The sequence below is a fragment of the Brachyistius frenatus genome, unplaced genomic scaffold (assembly GCF_029030835.1).
Source record: "Brachyistius frenatus isolate BFR_SWC_R1_liver_20210118 unplaced genomic scaffold, ASM2903083v1 Contig_228, whole genome shotgun sequence".
In the NCBI taxonomy this organism is placed as follows: domain Eukaryota; kingdom Metazoa; phylum Chordata; class Actinopteri; family Embiotocidae; genus Brachyistius; species Brachyistius frenatus.
Window position 1 is genome coordinate 137,847 of NW_027210827.1, and position 23,907 is coordinate 161,753.

Sequence of the window (23,907 nt, forward strand, 5' to 3'; positions counted from 1 at the left end):
CATTAAATGCAGCTACTCACAGATGATTTTTTTTTTCCTGAACATGTCTGTAAGGGGCAGAAGAACCTAATTACTTGTGGAAACTCGTACAGTCTACAAACATTTAAGAAGTTTTCATCTCCGTCAGGTTTGCTCTCCGTGCGTAAATTGCGCACACGTTGACATCCTCAGACATCCCTGAGAACCCTCTCCTTCTTCTATTTTTAAGAAAAAAAAAAACACTTAGCCCCTCATGAAATAAAATTTTCCTGAACAACTGAAATCAAAACAGTCCTCAGCTGCTCATATCGTTACTAAATTGGGGTTAATTAATGCTATACGTGGCAGACTATCTGTTCCAATGATACAATCCAAAACAGCTAATTTCGGCTCAGCGACGCAGTGTCTCAGGTTGGATGCCGAAAAGACAAAACACCCCAACAACACAAGTCTCAGTTTAGAAAATCCAAGAAGGTTTAATAAAAACACGTCTGAACGGTGGAAAGCCGGCGCATAAATGATGCCTTTCCCTCATCATCCACGTTTCAGCTGAAACGTGAACTTGTTTGACATGTTTAAAGACAGCCCCTCTCTCTGATGAAGGAGGGACTCGAACATGCACAAGTTATCGGGTGCGCACAGGACCTCCCCAAAAGTTTGTGGCATATAAAAGCCAAGCTAACTCATTTGTTTAGGCAGTAGGGAGTTTCTGCTAGGGTCTGGATTGGAGTTACGCACAGACGGACCCTACCCTGTATGAGAGGCGTCTGAGGAAAAAAAGAGGATCACCCCTTGTCGCAAAGAATCTACATGTCTAATATTTAGACATGTTCAGCTTTGTGGATATTCGGTTAGCGCTTTTGCTCAGCGCAACAGTGCTGTTGGTGAGAGGTCAAGGCGAGGATGATAGTAAGTATCACTTTCAAACATTGATTTGAGTTGTTTTTTTGGGACGGTGGCACCCTCAGGATGTGGATAGCCCGAAAGGATGCTGAGCAGTTTTCTGGAACTGATTGTCCTCTGTGGGATACCTGGCTCCAGTGAGCAGAGATGGGGAAAGCTGTTTTCACTGAGGCGTTTTGATGTTTGGGGGTTTTTTTGGGGAGGGGAGGGGGGCGGGGGAGATCTCGAAGCGAATAGGAATTTATAGACTGGATTTTTCTTTGTTGTTTGCTCCTCTCGCTGACGTGCAGATACATGCTCAGTGTACGTCCTCCTGCTAGAGTGCAAACCCAAGGGGAGCAGCTGCACTAGCTCTGATGCGCAAAGACAGGACATTGGGTTCAAAGGGAGTTGAAGCAAAGGGATAAAGAAATTTGAGAAGAGCAAATACATGTAATTAACTTTTATTGATACCCGTTTAGTTTGAAAAGCAGTTTTTACTAGTTTTAGAAAAGTTGCACCCCAATCCACAAATGTGCCAAAGCTTGCACATCCCAAGACTTGATTTTTTTTTTTTTTGCCAGCAGTTTCGCCAAAAGCGCATCAAAAGTGAACAGACAAAAGTTTGTTGGGTGATAAACACAATAATTAAGACTTTTTCAGTCCTCATGAGGTTAAACTTTTCCAATAATACTTTGGAAGAATGTCTTAATCGTTGTTTTTTTTTCCAGTTTTTACAAAACCTGGTTAGACAACGGAAAAATTGCTGAAGTCTGACGTCGACATTGAAATAGTCTAGACCTCAATTAATCACCACGCAGAGGGCGCGGAAAGCCTCTTTTTAAAGGACAACAGCGCCGCTCTGTGGCCAATATTGAAACTGTCCATCCGTCCCCCGTCCCCCTCCAAACCTCAGTCCTCCCACTCCTGGGGCCCAACCACACATCCACCAGCCCGAAATGTGATTACAGGCCCTGTGTAATTTTCCACTCAGGTTTTCAGAGCAGGATTGTTGGGCTGAAACTTCTGGCACCTTTTGTTCTGTCTACAGTCAGTTTTCGGATAAAAGAGAGGCCCTAATCATCTTTAACTCCTCTAGACATGCAGAGATGTTCAAATTCATTACAGGTTCTGTTCCTGATCAGTAATCAGTCACAACACCAGATTTTCAAAGAATGTAGTGACTGAACTTTATGTTTGTGTTACTTTACAGTCAAATCCAAGTAGCACATCCTCACTTCCTTTTTATGAATATTATGTTGTTTTTGCAAGCATCTATCATGATGCACACCTGTGTAGGTGTAGCAAAGGCCAAACATGCCTTCACAATTTGCATCTAAAGCAGTTTACTGTTGCCAGATTTAATTTTCAAACACTTATAAGACAATATCTAATTGTAGATGTCTTCAATCTTTTTGGATATTTACTCTCAACATCACCAGACTCATTGTGATTTCATTTCCCTCAGGCACATTCAGCAGCTGCACATTAGATGGACAGTTGTACAACGACAAGGATGTATGGAAACCAGAACCCTGTCAGATCTGCGTCTGCGACAGTGGAACCGTCATGTGCGACGAGGTGATCTGCGAGGACACCTCCGACTGCAGCGATCCCATCATCCCAGAAGGAGAGTGCTGCCCTATCTGCCCCGACACTGATGGTACTCCCCACCAATTCTGTGGTTTCATTAGCTTTGTGGCGCCACCTAGTTTTCCTCCCACCATCCATGGCTCTCTGGCCACAAATGGACTTTTGAGGCCCTCAGCCTGCCTGCCTGCCTGCCTGCCTGCCTGCTTGCTTTGAGGATTGTCTTTCAGAAACGAATCACTTTGGATTACATTTTCTTTATTTAACTCTCAGTATGCACCGATGGATTATACCTGTTCTCTGGCCAAGTCTGGCAGTGAATATGTAATCGCCCGTCACGCCTACCTGTGCAGCGACACTGCAGGATGCAACAGAGTTTACAGTCATCACATTTTCCACACAACATTCCCGTCTTTTATTTTCCTCCTTTTCCAATACAGAACTTGTTCAGTCTACAGTATTTCATGCTATAATGAGCTCAACTCCCACCCTGCTATAGACAGCCGTGACTTGCAGCTTAATGCACTTATATGCTAAGATTCTTTTCATTGTGAATGAATGTGTCTGTCTCTAAATGTTCAGGAAGTGTTGACACTTTGTTTTTCTCTGTTGGTTTTGTAGGACCTGAGATTCCAGACTCTAAGGTACTTTGTCCTTTTGACTTTGATTGATATTTAAAATAATGTGAAAATAGAATCTGAGGTTCAAAGTTAATAATAATAATATCTATTTGGAGATGATGGCATGGCCCAGTTTAGTCTGTCATTCTAGCAGCTGATGATAGCCTTTGTCTTTACTGTCTGGGTGAAACATTGCAGTGTGGCCTAACTCCGTCTTTTCTGTCTGTCCGTAGTCAACAAAGGGAGACAATGGCGCCAAGGGAGACAGGGTAGGTCAAAGACTACTCAAACTCTGAACTTCATTTTACACTTTTCTAGAGGCCTTTTCTGTTCTTTAATGCAAATGATACCAATATATTAAATGATATTTATATATAAATGCTTCAAGGACAAACTGACTGTCCAAATAATGTTTAAAGCACCTTTGTCTTCATAGATATTTTTAGAAATGATTATTTATTTTCTGTCCAACCAATTCGATGCATTTGTGGAAACAAAGACACATCTGTGTTTCCATGTTGTGTTGCTTCCTGTGTAGTTTTCATGACTATAATATCGGCTTATTCAGTTTCAGTAACATTTTAGTTGCATTGCACTTACACTTTGTTGCATTGCATGTGTTTGATTCAGTTTATTCTCATTTGATTTTTAGATGATCGATTATATTCTTCTCCACGTTTCATCAGTCGAGGACTAAAGAATGTAAAAATGTACTCAGCACTGCAGTGTGTTTACTGAGCGAGCCTCTACAAGCTGATTTAAATGCCGATGAAACTGTTATGACGTAATTGTCGCCAATGACCTTATAATTAGGTCACAAGGTCAACAAGGTCATTGAAAGTTCAAAGGTCACTAAACAAAACAGTCTGAAAATAAAGTGACTATAAATGATAGCGAGAAACAGATTAAGTCAACTTGATGAATTTTTTTTTATAATTCTGAACCACATTATTCTACTTTTTTGTGGTAAAAACTAAAATAAACGTAACGTTGAAACGTGAATAATATTAAGGAAAAATCTGTTTCTATTCATAATTTAGCTTGAAATTATACAGGATGTGGAGGTGTAGTAGTTGTGCTTTGAACTACCTGCAGGGCAAATTAAAACAGAGATAGTATAAGAAATATTGATAACTGACCGTGTCTGCTTGCCTTTTCCCTACAGGGTCTTCCTGGTCCTCCTGGCAACGATGGAATCCCTGGACAGCCTGGCCTCCCCGGCCCACCCGGCCCCCCTGGCCCCCCTGGCCTTGGCGGAGTAAGTATCACCGAGCTGGAACATCCAGAAAGACATCAGGGATGATTCAAGTCTGTTAACAAAAGAGCTACATCTTTGAAAAGTCATGTCAGTGCAGGTCACGTTATTTCTGCCAAGGTTCTGTCCGTAGTTCTTCACTTTGTTCAGACTTGAGGAGGAAGGTCAGAAGTCTTCATCCCTCTTTCCGTGTATTTCAGCACTGGAAGCACAGACAGCCCAGTGTCTGCTGTTAATCTGACCGGTTTTAGTTTAACACCACTTGAACATGTTTAACTCCGCATCAGTACTACAGCATCTAACGTGACTGAGCTGTAAGAAATTCCCAGTCATCCCCTCAAACGGGAAGTCTTTCTACTAATGGCTGTTACTTAGCTTGACTGTGAGTAGAAAGTATGAAGCAAACAACAAGTATAAAGTAACAGCAAAGGGGGGGGGGGGAATGCACTTTTACGGTGATGTTTTTTGTGCCGCATTAAGTCGAGCTCAGCGACTGATTCTTCATCCTCCCTCCTCACAGAACTTCTCTCCTCAAATGAGCTACGTTGACCACTCCAAATCCAGTGGTCCTCCCGTCCCCGGTCCAATGGTACGAAGACTTTTCTTTCACTCAACATACCTTCTCTTTCTAACGATACATAAGAGAATCTAATGTCCTTTTTCCTAAACTTCATCAACAGGGTCCTATGGGTCAACGTGGTCCTCCTGGATCTTCTGGCTCCTCCGTAAGTATTCCTGCATCAATCACATGACACTTTCCCATATTTCTACTCTAAATCTTTTTCTGGCATCTGATGTACGGCATCTGTTGATCTATTTTTTTTCTTTCTGTCCCTCAGGGTCCTCAGGGTTTCACTGGACCCCCTGGAGAGCCCGGTGAGCCCGGTGCTGCTGTGAGTATACATGATAATCTACTAAAGAAATGTCTCTCTTGTTTTGTCTGTGACGAAGATGTTGATTATAATATATATATTTAAATTGAATTAAAAGTCAGTTGTGAAGCCCAGAAATAATCCTAATGGTTTTTAGTCACACGCTACTCTCATTGTTTACATCCAGATTCGTAGCCAACAGCCTCTTTAAAACAGAGTACTTCCTGTGTGTCACTTCCTGTTGTAGTCTTTGGCCCACTGATACACATCTGTCCTCATCCTCTCTTCTTTACCCACAGCAGCACAGTGAATATTCCCCCAAACTATTCCACATTAATTTGGTTCTAATGTTATTGGTGTTTTTTAGGGTCCCATGGGTTCTCGTGGTCCTTCAGGTCCCCCTGGAAAGAACGGAGATGATGTAAGTGATTTCACTGACTTCATTGGTTAGACATTATAAATGTTATTGTTCGATTTATTTTTAATATGTTTATAGTCTAAATGAAACACAATGCAGTCAGGGATCCGAACTCTTATCTCACACTCACTCTGTGTGTTTTCTACAGGGTGAACCCGGTAAAGCTGGACGCCCCGGTGAGCGCGGAGCTGCTGGCCCTCAGGTGAGCGATTCCCAAATTAAGGGCAAAGGTCAGGAGATAGTCGGCCAAAAAAGAATCCTGTATTGATATTTACATATAATTATTTCCTGGTGTGTTCAGTAGATCCATTCCCTTATTGACAGAGAAATGCATGAGGCATTTGCATGTAGTTGAAACTGAGTTATTTCTGTTTTTTCCTCATTCAGGGTGCTCGTGGATTCCCCGGAACCCCCGGACTCCCCGGCATCAAGGGACACAGAGTGAGTTTGGAAAAGCGCTGAACACCAGTACCATCATTTCCAGATGCTGTGATGTCATTATGATTGGCGGCTGGAGCTTACGATGTGCGCTCTGATTTTGGTCCACAGGGTTTCAGCGGTCTGGACGGAGCCAAGGGAGACGCTGGACCCGCTGGCCCCAAGGTGAAATACTGGAGCAGGACCAGCTGTTGAATCTCATCATAACTTGCACCTATATTCCAGTCTGAGGCGTTTCAAAGCTGACCTGTCTCTTCTCTTGTGTATTTGTGAACAGGGAGAAGGTGGTTCCTCTGGTGAGAATGGCATCCCCGGTGCTATGGTACGTTTTGTTTGTTCGCTTGTGCATCACTCTCGGGAATAAAAGCACTTCCTGTACTAATAAATTAGATTGAATGCAACTCTTTGAGTCTGATCTGATTCACATCTTTAAAAAGGAGGATGTGTGAACTGTTTTATCTTCTGTGAAGCTAAATTTGTCCTTTTTTGGGGGATCTTTTTTTTAGGGTGCTCGTGGTCTTCCTGGTGAGAGAGGCCGCCCCGGACCTCCTGGCCCTTCTGTAAGCATTGCACATTTTTCTCTTCCTGAATTTATCCACTCATTAATACACATGCGACTGCTGCTGAGAAACATCACCAACACCAGAGCGTGGTTCTGTTTACCTACGATATTTAGGCACTTACATGTTGCGTAGAGCTGCAGACGTTTGATGTAATCTCCTCCTCTGCAGGGTGCTCGTGGTAACGATGGCAACTCTGGTCCCGCTGGTCCTCCTGTAAGTATTCAATTTTGCACGTCAGGTTGTATCCCCTACTTAAAACTGTTCAGGACTAATGCTAAAAGAGTCAGTGCACTGTTGATTTGGTATCAGACAGAAGCTATAAATAGACTGTCAGGTTTCCACTCTAATTTCTGGATGTCTTTTTAGATCAAGATTGTCTGTTAACATCATTCAAATTTATTTTTAGGGACCTACCGGACCTTCTGGTTCCCCTGGCTTCCCCGGTGGTGCTGGTGCTAAGGTAAGTCGACCAATACCGCTCAACATATCTTATTAAAATAGATTATTTGGCTCGCTGGGTTTATCACCTTTAGACCAGGTGCAGCAGTTCCTGCTCTGCTTTACCGTCTCTTGTCTAACTTTAAATGAGGGTTGCCTTTACAGCCAGGAACAACTTAGACAATATATTAACCTCTCACTGTCTTTATAACCCACCTGACTGTCTGCCTTATCATCTCTCTGATGTTGATTTTTAGTAGGAGAACTGTGCAGATTAATTATTATTCTCTCTACACTACTGTCAGCCAATAAGAGGCCTGAACACAACATGTTTGCCCCTAATACTTGAATACCCCAGGTAAACACTGTAGCCACCAGATGGCATCAGTAGGCCGCTAATGGGACTTCACCTCTGATGCCGTCACTAAAAGGATCTGTGTAACTTTCACCTATCATGAAGTCACACAGGTAACTTTAGGAATCGAGCAGAGGAGAGTAGACAGCAGAGAGTGATGTGACAATGCGACAAAATAGTCCCCATACTAATCTTAATAGTTTAAGATTAGTATGGGGACTATTTTGTCGCTTTTTACACTTTTTTTGTGCTTTAACTCCCTCAAAATCTTTTCAATGTAATTTTTGTGTCTCTAAAATATAATAATTTTCCATTAACATGCTAAAAAGTGTTCATGATTTACTGTGTGATTGATTTTGGATTTACTCACTGAATATTGCAGGTATCAGACTTCTGACATTTTGTTGCTTCCCTCCACAGGGAGAGACCGGTGGTCAGGGAGGCCGTGGACCCGAGGGACCCCAGGGAGCCCGTGGTGAGCCTGGTAACCCAGGATCTTCTGGACCCGCTGGACCTGCTGTGAGTAGACACTGGACTCATCCGTAGGCACTCTTTTAGATACTCCTCATATACTTTTGCTGAATTCACTTAAACTAATATTTTGTTCCTCTTCCAACAGGGTGGTCCTGGATCTGACGGTTCCGCCGGTGCTAAGGGTGGTCCTGTAAGTATCACACACATCGATTTGTGTTGATTCCACTTGAATGCTGCACTGGAAGTCTTCTCATACTCCCAACTCTCTGTCCCACAGGGTGCTGCTGGTATCGCTGGTGCTCCTGGTTTCCCCGGTGCTCGTGGTCCTGCTGGAGGTCAGGGAGCCATCGGTGCTCCTGGTCCCAAGGGTAACAATGTGAGTCAGCACCTGAGTGGGTCAACTTTTATGAGCCACATCCTTCTTTTTGTGTTTTAGAGATCCAGGATCAACCTGACAAACTTAAATGAAATGTATGTGTCTCTGCCATCAGGGTGACCATGGTAACCCTGGACCTAAGGGAGAGCCTGGTGCCAAGGGAGAGCCTGTAAGTTTCAAACTACATCGACCCTTGATTGTTTCTACATGCTATTTATTTGCGTGATATGAGGAAATAACATGGCAGATTTGATTGACCTTCTTTCTCTTTTCCAGGGCCCCGTTGGAGTTCAGGGACTTCCCGGCTCCTCTGGTGAGGAAGGCAAGAGAGGACCTCGTGGAGAGCCTGGTGGTGCTGGTGCCCGCGGACCCCCCGGAGAGCGCGTATGTTTGCTTCATCTTTTCTCTTCAACGACATCAAATTCCTCTCTGATGCTTGTAGTTGCTGCCTCATAGCAACGTAAAATTAAAATAACCAATAATTTTCTCACCCTCACTCATTATGTGTTTAAACCCTCTAATTAATGTTTCCACAAAATGTTTGGAGTGTTTACAGTGTCTTAAATTCCCAGGGGGATTCAACCTCTGAGGTGTGAGCTGCTCACCTGCATCCCAGTGACCTGGTGTGTCTTGTTTCTCCATTAGGGCGGCCCTGGTGCTCGTGGTTTCCCTGGTGCTGATGGAGGTGCTGGTGGAAAGGTGAGTTACAGTCAAATGATTCCTCAACCAGATCAGGAAGAAAATTTATTTAAACTTTGGTTTCAGCTCACAAAAAAAAAAATCCCAGAATATGTTCACACCTAGCAGATTTGCCTGAAGAATTTCACACACTATCACAATTTATAGATTTACCTTCTGACTCTTCTCAGGGTGCCCCCGGTGAGCGTGGTGCCCCCGGAGCTGTCGGAGCTCAGGGAGCCACTGGTGAGGGTGGAAGCCCCGGTGCTCCCGGCGCTCCTGGATCCAAGGTGAGGTTTTACAGCATGTTTCTTTCATTTCTGTGTGAATCGAAACGGCCACATAAAACTTTCTTATATCTTAATAACTTATTGACAGTTTGTCTTTTAAATTCAATGAATCTCACATGTGGCCTGTTCTCCTCAGGGTATGACTGGAAGCCCCGGAAGCCCCGGCCCTGATGGCAAATCTGGACCTGCTGTAAGTACTGAGCCTTAAAAAAAAAATTCGGCTGAAAAAAACAAAACAAATTGAAGCGGATAGATTTTCACTATTCTCTGGACTCACCTGTCTTCTTATGATCTTTTAGGGTACTTCTGGACAAGATGGCCGCCCCGGACCTCCCGGCCCTAGCGGATCCAGAGGACAGCCTGGAGTTATGGGATTCCCCGGACCCAAGGGAGTCGGTGTAAGTTGACAGAAGTGAATTATTTTGTCGAAGAGTATATATGAGATTTAATCCAATAACCAAAAGTTTCTCTGATGCCGAAGAAAATCCAATCAGACTTATTTTAATGAAAGAAAATAAAATGCAGGGAGATAAAGATATAATGGTCCCCAATGCTGCAAATGTAAAGTTGGACTTATTTCTTTCCAACAGGGTGAGTCTGGTAAGGTTGGAGAGAGAGGACCTGCTGGTGCTAGTGGCGCTGTTGTAAGTACCTGTATATTGTTAAAACTACACAAATCAAAGTCTACATCTGTTAAAGATGGTTTATATAAAAATAATGAAAGTGAAAAAAAGAGCCTTAAAATCCAATAATAATTTATTTTGGGTAATGTTTTTGTTCCCAGGGTGCCACCGGTAAAGATGGTGATGTTGGTGCTCCTGGACCTTCTGGCACCGCTGTATGTATCTCGTCTGCATTATTTCATTAAGAAGCATGACGCATCTGATATTTCCATTAGTATTTTCAACTATCAGATCGGCTTGGAAGATAATTAAAATGAACCAAAGCTTACATGATGTGTTCCTCATCATTTTGTTTTCCCCTCTCTGATCAGGGACCTGCTGGAGAGAAAGGAGAGCAGGGACCTGTTGGTCCTCCCGGATTCCAGGTGGGTGTTTAGAGTCCTTCAGCAACCAGCGTGTTGTCTTTTGTTTTTATATTTCTCAGTTGTGTCACAATTCTACTTTTTAACCCTCAAATTTTCCACCTTCTTTCCTCGTGCAGGGTCTTCCCGGACCCCAAGGTTCTACTGGTGAGACTGGCAAGCCCGGTGAGCAGGTATGGATCACAAAGAATTGTAAATGCACTTTAATCTTTAATTGTAAGCTTCATGTGCGGTGTCAAATGCAGACATCTCTTACATAGTCAGATATAAAGCACATAAACACACTTACTTAGTCTTGCTTCAGTGAGTCAGACTTCATGATAACCTTCCACCCTCTGTTTGTTCAGGGTATTCCTGGTGAGGCCGGACCCCCTGGCTCATCTGGACCCAGAGTGAGTATCTCGTACTTTTACGGAGAAAAAAAACTTGTTCGTCAGGTCATCGGCAACAAAACTTGTGACTGACACGTCTCTTCTTACCTTCAGGGCGACAGAGGATTCCCTGGTGAGCGCGGTGGTCCTGGAAGCGCTGGCCCAACTGGACCCCGTGGTGCTAACGGCCCCGGTGGTAACGATGGAGCTAAGGTAGGGGAAAAGAAAAAGATATATCAAACAAAAAAAAAACGGCCTGCTAATTATTCTAATGGTCCTCTTTGAGCTGACTTGATTTTATCTGTGGATAATAATGTGCGTGATTTATGTCTTTGCGTGTGTGCAGGGAGAGCCTGGTGCTGGCGGTGCCCCCGGCGGTGTGGGATCCCCCGGTATGCAGGGAATGCCTGGTGAGCGTGGAGCCGGTGGTCTCCCCGGTGTCAAGGGAGAGAGAGTGAGTATCACGCCAATACAACTTTGTGAGAAGCAGTTTCCCTCTTTGTTTGAGAGAAAATGGGAAACTGTGATTCACTCACACTAATGTTGTAATGTTACATCTTATCTCTTTCATTTCATTTCATTTTTTTTTTTTTCGATATCTAGTTGATAACTGTTTTTTCTTAACTTGCTAGCAAGAATTTAACATTCTTTAAATGCACAAAATGATCCAGACTGTAGTGAGCTAAATATGATCATCGAGAAAAACAAAGCGGTGTCTCAGCTTGATGCCAAACTGACTTATGACTTAAGTGTTTCATAAAATGTAAACAAACAAAGGTTATCCTCAGTTTTTCCTTTTTGATCACCTGAAGACAACCCAGTAACATCCCTGGATGATACAAACGACTTAAGGATGGCTGTAAAACTGTCTTTTTCTAAACCTTTCTCTCTTTTTATTAGGGTGATGGTGGTCCCAAGGGAGTCGATGGTGGTTCCGGCAAAGACGGCGTGCGTGGTATGACTGGTGCTATTGGAGTTCCCGGACCTCATGGACCTCAGGGAGAGAAGGTGAGATCAGACAGGACTCTGGTTTGAAGGTTTGGACCTGCGAATATGAGCTCTCCAGGTTCATGATCCTGCTGGAGCTTTTCATCCTCCTGTTGTCATGTTTAAAGTCAGTGCTGTCACTTCTACTAGCTCAATCTTCCTCTTCTTCTTCTCTGGTTTTAGGGTGAGGGTGGTGCCGTCGGAGTCGCTGGCCCCACTGGACCTCGTGGTTCCCCTGTAAGTTCTTCTCCACGCACAAAACCTGGAACAAAAACACTGAAATACTTTTTAAATGTTCTTTAAAACAAAGTTAAAATGTATTTTACAGTGAGCCATCTGCAGAATATCGTGACTTGTTAAACTTGAACATAAACGTGACCTACAAATGTCTCCAACAGGGTGAGCGTGGAGAGGCTGGACCTGGTGGACCCGCCGGATTCGCTGGACCTCCTGTAAGCCCCTCGATATTTACATCTCACCTGAGACTCGTGTTTTTCTGCAGATTTAGATGCATAAAGTCAGATAAAAACTGCACACATACACTCACTTAGGATCAGAACCGGCAATGGGAAAAGCATGCACTGATGTGCGTCCTCTCTTGTCCTCCAACCTCAGGGTGCTGACGGTCAGCCCGGTGCCAAGGGAGAGAGTGGTGACTCTGGACCCAAGGGAGACGCTGGTGCTCCTGGACCTTCCGGACCCGTCGGAGCTGCTGGACCTCAGGTAAGTCGGCCCACATGTAACACAAAATAAGATCTTAATGTAAAAAAAAGAATTCCGTGTTCTTATTTTATTATTGATATCAGGTGCTGTTGACATTTTTCTGAATGCTAATCCTTTGTTGTGGTCATAGTTTTCTAATTCTATTCATGTATTTATGCTTACGAATAGATTGGGCTTCATTTTCAAATGTTTCTGTCCACAGGGACCCTCTGGTCCTCCCGGAACCAAGGGTGCTCGTGGTGGTGCTGGTTCCCCTGTAAGTATCCATTAAACATGTCTGATTTTACAGCAGTAGATCAGATGACACTCTGACTGCTGATGAAGACCAATAAATCACTGATGTGTCATTTATTTTGTGTGTTTGTGTGACTTTGTAGGGTGCTACTGGTTTCCCTGGACCTGCTGGCAGAGTTGGACCCCCTGGCCCTGCTGTGAGTGTCATCATGTGCACATAATCTGTATATACGGCCATGTGAATCCAGTCCGTAGATCCAGCTGTAAGTGTATCACCGTAATCCTGTGCGATGTCTTCAGGGAGCTGGTGGAGCCCCTGGACCCGTCGGACCCCTCGGCAAAGATGGACAGAGAGGAGGTCGTGGTGAGACCGGTCCCGCTGGTCGCCCTGGTGAGGTCGGTGGTGCCGGAGCCCCAGGACCCAGTGGAGAGAAGGGATCTCCCGGTTCCGATGGTGCCCCTGTAAGTGCCCGCTGTAATTCATTAATAGATGTTTTTTAAAAGACAAAAATGTACTCCTTGGTTCTGTTTTCAAATGCGTACCTGCTAAGTGATCGTGTCCTTCTGCGCAGGGTGCCGGTGGTATCCCTGGACCCCAGGGTATCTCTGGACAGCGTGGTATTGTAGGTCTGCCTGGACAGCGTGGAGAGCGTGGTTTCCCCGGTCTTCCCGGAAGTGCTGTGAGTCCATATTGCTCACTACGTTGGTTAAATTAAAAACACAAATGGAATATTGTTTCCTGAGGACAGGACAATATTCCAGTAGTCCATGAATTTCTCCTAAAATGACTCCTTTTGCGTTCCTTCAGGGTGAGCCTGGAAAGCAGGGACCCTCTGGACTCTTCGGTGAGCGCGGTGCCCCTGGACCTGCTGGACCCCCTGGACTGTCTGGTGCTACCGGAGAGGCTGGTCGTGAGGTGAGAGGTCTCAAGATTCAGAGACATGTTGTGGGCAGTATTCATGTATTCAGCCTCCACAGTTGATGACTGACCGTCTTCACTGCTCTTCCACAGGGTTCTACCGGTAACGACGGGTCATCCGGCCGCGACGGAGCTTCCGGCCCCAAGGTAACCCCTCTCCGACTGGACTAGTTTCATCATATTTAAGCCCCAAATCTGAAAAATATGAAGCAAAAATTCGGGCCTTTAATCTTTCTAAAAGTGGCCTTCAGCTGCAGATTGTTGTCTCACTAGAGGTGTGCCCTCATAGGGAGACCGTGGTGAGACTGGCATGTCTGGACCCCCTGGACCTCCTGGTACTCCCGGAGCCCCCGGCGTTTTCGGCCCCTCTGGCAAGACTGGTGACCGTGGAGAGTCTGTAAGCACCCCCCCCCCCCCCTTCCTCCTTAATCCTATTGAACAAAAAAACAACTAAACTTGTAATGTCATCATGACCTAATTGTTATACTCGTTCTGCCCCTTTAGGGTCCCGCTGGTCCTGCCGGTCCTTCTGGCCCCGCTGGTGTCCGTGGTCCTGCTGTACGTTACTTAATATTACAATATTTGATCATGAATACATCAATATGATTTTGAGATATTGCGGAGGGTGTCACAGGACTGATTATGGCCATGAGGTGTTGACTTCCCCGCTGCCTTTGTTCAGGGCCCTGCTGGATCTAAGGGAGACAGAGGAGAGGCTGGTGAGGCTGGAGACAGAGGCCACAAGGGACACAGAGGATTCACTGGCATGCAGGGTCTGCCCGGAACTGCTGTGAGTAACTTGAACACTTTACTGGAAATCAGAACTTTGTCTTGAGACAAAAATGAAAGCTGCATCCATCTTGTTCCTTAGCGCTGACTGCGCATTTCCATTAATTAGGAGTTCAGCTCCAGTTTTACAAAACATATATTAAGATCTCCTTAACAATTCCCCAGTTACATGTAAGATTAAATGTTTTATAGAATACTGCATCAAACAATCTCTCCTTTTTTGGACTTTGTGTAGAGGATATTTCAAACACTTCTGTTTTCCATGTGCATACTATTTCCTACTATGTGCTGAACTATATTTAACGTGAGCATCTTCATCTGCTTCCAGGGATCTATTGGAGAGAGAGGACCTGCTGGTTCCTCTGGACCCGCTGGACCTAGAGTAAGTACACGTGTTTTACAGTTTGTTGCATTTTACACGCGCAAACAATATTCTTTACTAATCTGGAATTTAGAGAGTTGTTAGTTGTTGTTTTTTTTAAAGCGAGAGACCCCCCCCCCCAAAAAAAAAAAGAGAGAGTCAATTCAGCTGTTTAGAGGCATAATAATCTAAAGAGTCAGAAAAATAGTAAAAAAAAAAAAATCTTATTTGATAAGCATGGCTGTGTATGTAGTAACTGTTGACACACTTGCCAGTTTTCATACACACACATAATACCAGTTTGAACTGATATGAATTAATCATTTGGTTTTGCTCCACAGGGACCTGCCGGATCTTCCGGCGCCTCTGGTAAGGATGGCATGAACGGTCTGCCTGGACCCATCGGACCCCCTGGACCTCGCGGTCGCAACGGAGAGATGGGACCCGCTGTAAGTATCTCTACTTCCTCTACATGCTTACACCCTCAGACGCTTTGAGCGTGTCAGCAGTTGTTAACCTCCCGGTGTCTCGAAACAGGGTCCTCCCGGACCTCCCGGAGCCGCTGGACCTCCCGGACCCCCCGGCGGTGGATTCGACTTCGTCAGCCAGCCCCTTCAGGAGAAGGCCCCCGATCCCCTGCGTGGGGGATACCGCGCTGACGAGCCCAGCATGATGCGCGACCGCGACAATGAGGTCGACACCACCCTGAAGACCCTGACCCAGAAGGTGGAGAAGATCCGCAGCCCCGACGGCACCCAGAAGAGCCCCGCACGCATGTGCCGCGACCTGAGGATGTGCCACCCTGAGTGGAAGAGCGGTGAGTGCCGCTCAGTGCTCCGACGGAGCCTTCAGATAAAGTGCAACACAAGGGTGAGCTCAGATTTAAACCGTTTTGTTTCCCTGCGTTACAGGCATGTACTGGGTCGATCCCAACCAGGGCTCTGCTCTGGACGCCATCAAGGTCCACTGCAACATGGAGACCGGCGAGACCTGCATCTCCCCCAGCGAGTCCAGCATCCCCATGAAGAACTGGTACCTCAGCAAGAACATCAGAGAGAAGAAGCACATCTGGTTCAGCGAGTCCATGACCGGTGGATTCCAGGTGAGAAGACAGAGTTTTAAACAATAAAAACAAAGATTATCTTTAACCTGAACTATTCAGCCTCTGACACGATGCCTGCTCCTCTTCCCTTCGTCATGCAGTTCCAGTATGGCAGCGACGGAGCTGATCCCGAGGATGTCAGCATCCAGATGACCTTCATGCGCCTGATGTCCAACCAGGCCTCTCAGAACGTTACATACCACTGCAAGAACAGCATCGCCTACATGGACTCCGCCTCCGGCAACCTGAAGAAGGCCCTGCTTCTCCAGGGCTCCAACGATGTCGAGATCAGAGCCGAGGGCAACAGCCGCTTCACATACAGCGTCAGCGAGGATGGTTGCACGGTGAGTTCGAGCTCCGTTTCCCCTGGAACTTGCCTTTACAGACATATATAAAGCGATATATGTAAATTATCCTGAAAAGAAGCAAGATAAATTATGAAATTTCTGACCTTTTCTTCTCCTTGTTTATCTCCACAGTCACACACTGGCACATGGGGCAAGACAGTCATCGACTACAAGACAGCGAAAACATCCCGCCTGCCCATCATTGACATTGCTCCTATGGATGTTGGTGCACCTGATCAGGAATTTGGCGTCCAAGTCGGCCCCGTTTGCTTCTTGTAAAAATGAAAGAAATATGGACATGACATTGTTGTTTTTTTTCTAGCAGTCATCTCTAAATCCTTTTTTCAATGCATTCAAAACTCATTCGGCTGCCATTGGTCCACATGCTTAAAAACCACTCTACTGAAGACGGTGTCTGCGGTCTTCCAACCATGACAAGTTTTTTTTTTTTTGCGGGGACTGCTACTTCAACCAAAACCAACCACAAGGACACTTTAAAAAGAATCTTTTGTTTCCACTGGCAACAAGAAAATAATATATACTTGTGTAAAAATTTCCCCCCTGGAGATTGAGAGAAAGAACAAAAGAAACACGCAATGAAACACAGGTGACTTTTGCCATTTTTTTACCACTGCAGAAGGACATTGAAAACAACAAATGATATGTACCATTTTTCTGGTGTTAAATAAATTGTAAAAAGTGTGAAGTGTCTTCTTCGTCTAAATTCATGAGAAAAAACACCTGAACGTTGGTCAGACAAAAGCAAAGACCAGCAAAAAAAGAGCAAGACAGACGCTCACCATCATCGCAAAATGTAGATGGCTACCTCATAACAAGAAGTCACCCCCCCCCCCCGTTTTTTTTTTTTCTGAAAGGAAAAGGGAATTTATACACAACAAGTCTATTGGGGGAAAATAAAACATTCAAAAGGTGCTATTTCCAGCTCAATGAGGTCCAGTTCTTGGTGTTTGATAGTGAAACTCTCACGGTCATACTGTAATTTTTTGCCACTAATGAACCTTTGGTGCTACTAAATTGACTCGTTGTCTTGTTGTCTATGCAGTGCAATTGTTTTCTTCTTGAAGTGTTGGTTTGATGACAGAGGTCCTCTGCGAAGGTGATCACTGCAGATGTAATGCATGCAATCATGTCTGTGTATATAAAAAGCAAGTGACTGGTTCAATTTCAATTCCCTGCCCATGTGTTCAGTGATGATCCCTCTGTCTGTTTGTCCCTGTGTAAAAAGTTCTCTTCACTAAAAGCAAAAAAAAAAAAAAGAAACAGCACATCTCCCATCCTGTTGTTTATGTTGTTTGTTGATGTCTTTTTTTCGCAAAGGGTTTCTTAAAAAAAAATTGGAAGCAGACCCACTTTCATGGTTTCAAAGAGAGATTCTGTACTTATTTTGTACATGTATAATAAATCGAGATGTTTTTAATTATTTTGGGTGCTGAAATAAAGCATGTGAAGTGGTCTACTCAGTGGCGGAGTTTTCACTGTCCTGTTTGGCAACTGTTGTGAAACTGAGCTTTTAGGATTCAGAAAATAGAACTTCCACTTGAAGCTGCAATTCATTTTTTTCTTTCTTTTTAGAGAGCGAGGCCTTTGGCGAAGAGATGCGTGAACGCTTATATGCACGAGTTTAGAAATCAACTGTTCCACAGCAGTTGCACTGAATATGTTTCTGTTGAGCAGCAGTGAAAACAAGGCCAATATTCAAGACTCTAGGTGGACTTTTCTTGAACCTCACACACAGCTGAAATAACAGCTTAACAAATCAGACCTGAAACACTGTAAAATGTAACTTACCACCAAATACATTAATCTGACATGTAGCCATTGCAGGCTCTATGTCACACTGAAAATAGGAAACTGAATTGACATCAGAATAAAGTTTATCCTCAGACCTAACTGTGAACAAAAGAGGAGAAAACGGTACACTGGAGCCACCCGCTGGACATCTACCACAACAACAGCTGCTTCCGAAGGGCAGTACAACACGGACTCAAACCACTGTTGGGATAAGAAAAGCACAGCTGCACTGGTCTGTAACTTTTTGATATTTACAGGTTTTATACTGCAAAAGCAGGAAATGTAAATGATGACATTCTCTGAGAAAAGACTGAAGCTTTTCATCTTTGTGATCAAGTTATATGAACTGTTTTGTAGTTTTAATGAGTTAATCAAAGTGTTGTTTCCTTCACAGATTGCTTCATTAAAAGGAATAAAAGTTCGATAAATCTTTCTGATTGTCAGACGAAGAAGCTCAACTTTTTTGGCTGAAACTTTTTTTTCTCCCCATCTTATCTTGCGAATCCTCGGCCGACTTCCCAGATTTAACTTCAGAATCACAAACAGCAAATAACATTGCACACTATTTTAATGGAACCAAAAGAAGAATAAAATATAATATCACACTGCAAATATAGAAGCATAAACTGTGGCAGCAAATGACCGTATGAATAACACTCGGTGTATCAAAGACGTTTTATCCATCGTTGTTCTCACTTCCTGTAAAAAAAAAAACAACAACATGGAGATGGTTGGAGTCACCAGAACTGTGATGTAGGAGGAAGTTGGGTGAGTGGGTTTACCTGGGCAGCGTGTCACTGTAGGGATCACTGTGAAAACAGGAACAAAAACATTTGACATTTTATATACGAAAGGATCAATTGATTCACGGAGAAATTCATCAGTGAAGAAAATAAGCGTTGGTTTTTAGCCCTGAAGGTGTTCAGCTTTTGTTGAGATGCTTTTAAAGCTGTGTTGATTAACAGATGAACCTTATTAACAAGCTCTAACTATGAACACGTCATGAGTTCACGTTCTGATTCAACTTACTCATCTTTCCAGAGGATCTAATTTGTTGTGCAGGTGAATTGTATTGTTTTGCAAATATTTTGTCTACTGTCACTGAATAAAAAGTAAAAACGTTATCCCATGAGATCATTTAGAAACAGAATTAAATATATTTAACAGTAGAATCATAAATATTCATCAACTTTAAATGTATTTCAGGGTTCTCATATTAGAGTAGTGACATACGTGTACCTAACAGACTGGCAGCTGAGTGTGTGTACAGTATAAATGCTAGGAATCGGTGGGGGAGGGGAGGGGACGCTCACTGCTGGGCCATGATGAGGGGGATGGTGGGGCTGTCGGACTGCAGCGGCGAGGCCCTCTCTCCGGTCCGGCAGTTGAACATGGGCAGCGTGGACAGAGGCGGAAGCGCACCTCGGTTTCCAGCCATGTTCCTCAGCTCGTCGGTGTTCCCGTGAATGGTGTGGTGGTGGTACAGCTGAATCCTGCAGCGCACAGAACAATCACAGGGGTTTACGAAGTCCATTGCACTGTTAGTTGACTGGGATTCAGATTCCTCCGAACGTGTCGGCCACAGTCATGACAGAAAACCAACGAGGTCCGGATCCGTCTTTAAATCATCTCCCATGTAACTAAGCGCTATCCTTCTACTCGGAGAAGAGTGAACAGCTCCGTGTACTCACTGGTTTGTTCGTGCGTTCCTCTTTTCACTGTAAAGAAAGAATAATGTGTCAGTTTGATGTCACAGATTTTTGAGGTCAAACAAAAGCCGACATAGAGATACAAGAATTTGTTTAAAGGGCCAGTTAACCCATATATCACGATCATCAATGCGTTTGGGTAGCTATATAAAATCCTACCTGCGGTAATGGTAAAAAAAAAAAAAATATATATATATATATATATATATTTAGCAAACTGTTTGACTTTGCGGATTGTTTCTATTTTTATTTACATGATTTAAAATAGATACATACAGTCCTTCTCGTCTGCCGAACATGATGTAGGCCAGCAGCAGACACAGGACGATGGCGAGGATCAGGGGCACAATCACCGTCACCATGTAGTCCGGGAAGTAGTCTCTGCTCGGGGGAGACTCGGGAGGGTCGAAGTCACCTGCGGCCTCCAGGATCCCCGAGCCCACCGTGGGAGCAGGGGGCTCCGGCTCCGGCTTCGACAGGTCAAACTGCAGGCAGAAAGACAGTCAAAGAGCTGCTTGTGTTCACAGTGAGTGGGAGGCGCAAAGATGACAGGATTGTTGATTTAAAGAAACACTTTGGATATCCCAAATACACATGCAGCAATTGACCATTTCTAAAAGAAGATGAATCAGCAACTATTTTGATCCTCTATTAATCCTTAGTGTCCTTGTTCATGACAAAAATCAAATATTTAAACAAGTAAATTACATATTTTGGTGATTTATACATGACATTTCTCTATTTCATGGTGCAGGATCAATAGTTGCAGTCCTAACTGGTTCTCAACCTGGTGATAGTGACCCCTCCAAAGGGTCACAGGATAAAAAAATAAAAAAAATCAGTGGTTGTGAGATAATTAGTGGGATAAAAAGACGACTCAACATTGTTTTGCAGCACAGAATTACACAATTTCTTCTGAAATTTCTCTTCGCTGAGAGATGAAATGGATATTTTAGTTCTCTGTCGGAGAGGGCTGCCTGACTGCAAGATAAAACAGTGAAACTATTCTAAATATAGCACACACTTAAGCTGAGTTTTAATTTTTTTTATCAGGTGGCTAAAACACATTTTAGTTGCTGGTCTTATCCACTGCAGGACAGTGCATGTCCAAACTGAGGGACGAGCCGACCCCCATCTACTGCAGGTAGTAGGCTGACTATGGACAAGTACCTCGTACAACCCCATTTTAAAAAATGCAAACTATCCCTTTCACATTTCTCTCAACTTGTTGACATAAAACTTAGGGAATTACAAGTCATCTTTCCCTCATTTCAAAAGGGTCAAAAAGCAAAATGTTTGTGAACCGCCGGTCAATTAAACATCAAAATAAAGTAAAAAAAAAAAAAAAAGTTCATATCTTAGCACTGCTTGTTTGCGTGTGATAGTCCAAACAAGAAAAATAAGGTGTTCAGCTGACAAAGACATACGACAGAAAAAAGACAAAACGACTAAAACGTTCTCTTAAATGACGAACGAATGACCTCACCAGCTCCGTCTTGCACCAGCTGATGCAGTTGCTGGGAATGCTGCAGAAGTTACAGTCTCCGGGGATCTTGACTTTGCCCCCTCTCGTGCATTGCTTTTGGTGCTCGGTCTTCAGCACCCTCAGGAGACACTCGGAGAAATACCGCTCCGACCCCACCTTCACGTACACACTGACACAAATCAGATTTCAGTGAACACACAGGTATTTCAACGCTTCTGATTCACAAGTAAGGTTTTACGTAAAAAAATAATAAAAAAAATAATAATAAAATCTCTCCGTTCGTTCACCCTTCAAAATGTCCCGCCAGCGGGAGGGGGACTCTGCCACCCCGGTCGAGGGCGTTGGTAAAATTGACTATTTCCAAGGCCCCGGTGTCCCAGAGCTTCTGTAAATCCTGCTTTATCTCGTCCTGAACAGTAGAGGGCAGCACCTTTTCAATCTCCCGCAGCTTGACGAAGAACTCGGCCTGATAGGGCAGCATCTTCTCTGTGAGTGACATCAATGAACCATTTATTCATCTGTCACAGATACTCATTCATTATTAACACTCACCCTAAAACGTATCATGATATCATTTAAAGCACACGTACCTGTAACAACTTTGATCACGAGTATGTGTCTGGCTGTTTCATAGCTCCGCTTGTTGACAGCATAGATCTGTAGGAAAAAGCTCCCGAGTTTATCACCAAAATTGTTATCTGGGCCTCTAATTATTATATTATTACAGGCATAAGTAGACTTAAAACAAAAGGTACAACAATGAGCCAGAAAATGTTTTATTTGTTAAATTTGTGGCTGTATTTGTGTGTATAAATTGCATATTTATACTATATTTTATCTATTTTGTGTGATTATGCTTTCAAATTTGTACATTTTTATTGCCACCTGTGTCATTATTTAATGTATTTGGGTTCCTGTCAGCTTTATACTTCAGATAATTAACAAAAATGAACAATATATATTATAAGAACAATTTTAAAGGTGCTAAACAAAGAAAAGAAATTACTGTATATAAGGTGGAGTGTTTTGGATCCGATTTATAGCTGTAATCTGTGGTTACACCCAAATTGTAAGATGTTTTCCAGCCATAATACATTCTGTTTGATTGAGACTAAAGTGACACTTCAGAAAATGTATTTTCTCTTCTTCTTCAAACACATTTTACCTCCTGAATTTTTTATGTGAGTTCAAAATAGCAGCTCCAGAGAGAAACACAAAGCTTTTGTCTCTGGGGATTTGACAACAAACCCTGACATTTACCACTGATGTTTCTGATGGCTGCATATTTTTCAAATTTGTCTGCACTGGCATGTTATCTATGTTTGGCCCATTATCAACAGAATAATGTGCAGAAATAAGGCCAGAAATGCAACATGCAGCTTACTGATTACGTTAAGTGTTTAAGTCTTTTGCCACTGTGGGTGTGAATGATGACATCGCACCTCAATTATACTTTTTCCAGGAGATGTTGGCGTGCCGTACAAGAAGCCATTATCGAAGGGTTGCCTCTGGGTGAAGCGTAGCCACTCTGGGAGGTCTGGGAAATTCTGCCTGTTGCACTTAAAAATCATGGGGTCATCGTACAAGCGCCCGGCTTCATAACACAGGAGTAGAGAAATAGACACAATTAGAAGATCTTTATCTTATTTTGTTTTAGAGTAAAGTTACAAGATCCTCGCTTACCGTAGAGTTTCGACAAAGGTTCAAAGTCATTCTGGAAAGTCTCTCTCATCAGCTCATATGTAAATAACCTCCCCACAGGAATGGTAAACTTGATCTCTGCATTGGCCCCAAACAAACTGGCAGCACAAACTGTGAAAGTGTGAAAAAACAAAATGAAAAAAAACAAAAAACACAGGGAAGAATTTATCTGAAAGGTCAAAAATGGCAAACAGAATCTAAAATTTTCCATTAAGATATGACAACACACAATGGCACAAAGTTCAAGAGTTTATACTACATAACACAGACCTCATACTAAACCGGGAGGATGGTCAGCCAGTGTTGTTATATTGCATGAGGCTGAATAATTTAAGGAAAAGACTTGCCTGTTAAAAGGAAGACCCAGCTCCGGCTGCCTGCCATCTTGTTTTGGATTGTGATTGACAGAGCCAACTGGAGAGGGGCTTGGTCACAGCCAAAGACTTGACGGAGCTATTTTTGTCTCCCTCACCTAATAACATCCGGCAGGGTGTCTGTGAGTGTGTAGAAAATCAAGAGCTGAATTATTCCTTTTGTTGGTATGAAATCATAAACTTTCTGATATTTTAACTTTTAAAAAAAAATCCTATTCATGTCTTTTTTTTTTTTATATATATATATTTTTCTGTACATAGAAAAAAGAAAAGTAACTGCAAAGTGTATTCATGCACAAGATATCACAAATAAGTGACAAAGTGAGAAAGTTTAATTAAAGGTGCGATATGTAAGATCTAAGTCCTGTCTTGCAGTACCACTTTGTATGCTAAGAGGCGATAGTGAGTCACTGTGGCGTCCAGTCCAGCTTTCAGAGTTTTAGCGGGTTCATAAAATTTTGTTCATTTATGCCCTGCTGTTTTTTTTCTCATTACTGATAATTGTAAAGTTAGACTGTATGCACCCCGTGTGGATAGACTAAAGAAATGGCCACCGGTCACACCTATAGTTTGCCTTATAGCGTGCTCATCTCAGTTTTTAGTAAGAACACGGTAGCCAGAAAACAGTAAAACAATTAGGAATATTTCTCGTACTGGTTTATGTTGTCAAAAGCAGCACTAAAAATGTGTTTCGAATTTTGGAAACAATGTCAAAACAC

General features: G+C 43.3%; 2 protein-coding genes across 2 annotated transcripts; one reads left to right on the forward strand and one right to left on the reverse strand.

Annotated features, from left to right (window-relative positions):
• The first annotated feature begins 686 nt into the window (after window positions 1-686).
• col1a1b (collagen, type I, alpha 1b) lies at window positions 687-17,587 on the forward strand. Its single transcript, XM_069719947.1, has 51 exons — window positions 687-888; window positions 2,330-2,524; window positions 3,073-3,095; window positions 3,305-3,340; window positions 4,237-4,329; window positions 4,847-4,915; window positions 5,007-5,051; window positions 5,166-5,219; window positions 5,566-5,619; window positions 5,765-5,818; window positions 6,004-6,057; window positions 6,166-6,219; window positions 6,332-6,376; window positions 6,561-6,614; window positions 6,786-6,830; window positions 7,024-7,077; window positions 7,831-7,929; window positions 8,030-8,074; window positions 8,162-8,260; window positions 8,376-8,429; window positions 8,537-8,644; window positions 8,906-8,959; window positions 9,130-9,228; window positions 9,365-9,418; window positions 9,528-9,626; window positions 9,819-9,872; window positions 10,013-10,066; window positions 10,223-10,276; window positions 10,393-10,446; window positions 10,621-10,665; window positions 10,759-10,857; window positions 10,991-11,098; window positions 11,545-11,652; window positions 11,815-11,868; window positions 12,030-12,083; window positions 12,247-12,354; window positions 12,557-12,610; window positions 12,732-12,785; window positions 12,889-13,050; window positions 13,161-13,268; window positions 13,397-13,504; window positions 13,601-13,654; window positions 13,797-13,904; window positions 14,012-14,065; window positions 14,190-14,297; window positions 14,625-14,678; window positions 14,999-15,106; window positions 15,195-15,474; window positions 15,569-15,759; window positions 15,861-16,103; window positions 16,239-17,587. The coding sequence occupies exons 1-51, from the start codon at window positions 807-809 to the stop codon at window positions 16,383-16,385; spliced, it is 4,347 nt and encodes a 1,448-aa protein (XP_069576048.1). The 5' UTR covers window positions 687-806; the 3' UTR covers window positions 16,386-17,587.
• An 894-nt stretch (window positions 17,588-18,481) lies between these two features.
• On the reverse strand, window positions 18,482-23,227 carry sgca (sarcoglycan, alpha). The gene is made up of 11 exons (XM_069719949.1): window positions 23,172-23,227; window positions 22,797-22,935; window positions 22,556-22,707; window positions 21,704-21,770; window positions 21,401-21,599; window positions 21,114-21,282; window positions 19,904-20,112; window positions 19,610-19,636; window positions 19,232-19,411; window positions 18,701-18,727; window positions 18,482-18,617 (listed from the first exon to the last, which is right to left on the reverse strand). Exons 1-11 carry the CDS (start codon window positions 23,196-23,198, stop codon window positions 18,611-18,613), a joined length of 1,203 nt encoding a protein of 400 aa, XP_069576050.1. The 5' UTR covers window positions 23,199-23,227; the 3' UTR covers window positions 18,482-18,610.
• Between the last annotated feature and the right edge of the window lie 680 nt (window positions 23,228-23,907).

Excerpts from the sequence above, each read along its gene's own strand:
- col1a1b (XM_069719947.1), top strand. The coding sequence starts at position 807 with ATGTTCAGCTTTGTGGATATTCGGTTAGCGCTTTTGCTCAGCGCAACA. Across the intron at positions 9,229-9,364 it reads CCGGCGCTCCTGGATCCAAG|GGTATGACTGGAAGCCCCGG; the intron begins GTGAGGTTTTAC and ends TGTTCTCCTCAG. Across the intron at positions 12,786-12,888 it reads TTGGACCCCCTGGCCCTGCT|GGAGCTGGTGGAGCCCCTGG; the intron begins GTGAGTGTCATC and ends CGATGTCTTCAG.
- sgca (XM_069719949.1), bottom strand. The coding sequence starts at position 23,198 with ATGGCAGGCAGCCGGAGCTGGGTCTTC. Across the intron at positions 21,771-22,555 it reads CTGGAAAAAGTATAATTGAG|ATCTATGCTGTCAACAAGCG; the intron begins GTGCGATGTCAT and ends TTTTTCCTACAG. Across the intron at positions 20,113-21,113 it reads GCTGGTGCAAGACGGAGCTG|TTTGACCTGTCGAAGCCGGA; the intron begins GTGAGGTCATTC and ends TTCTGCCTGCAG.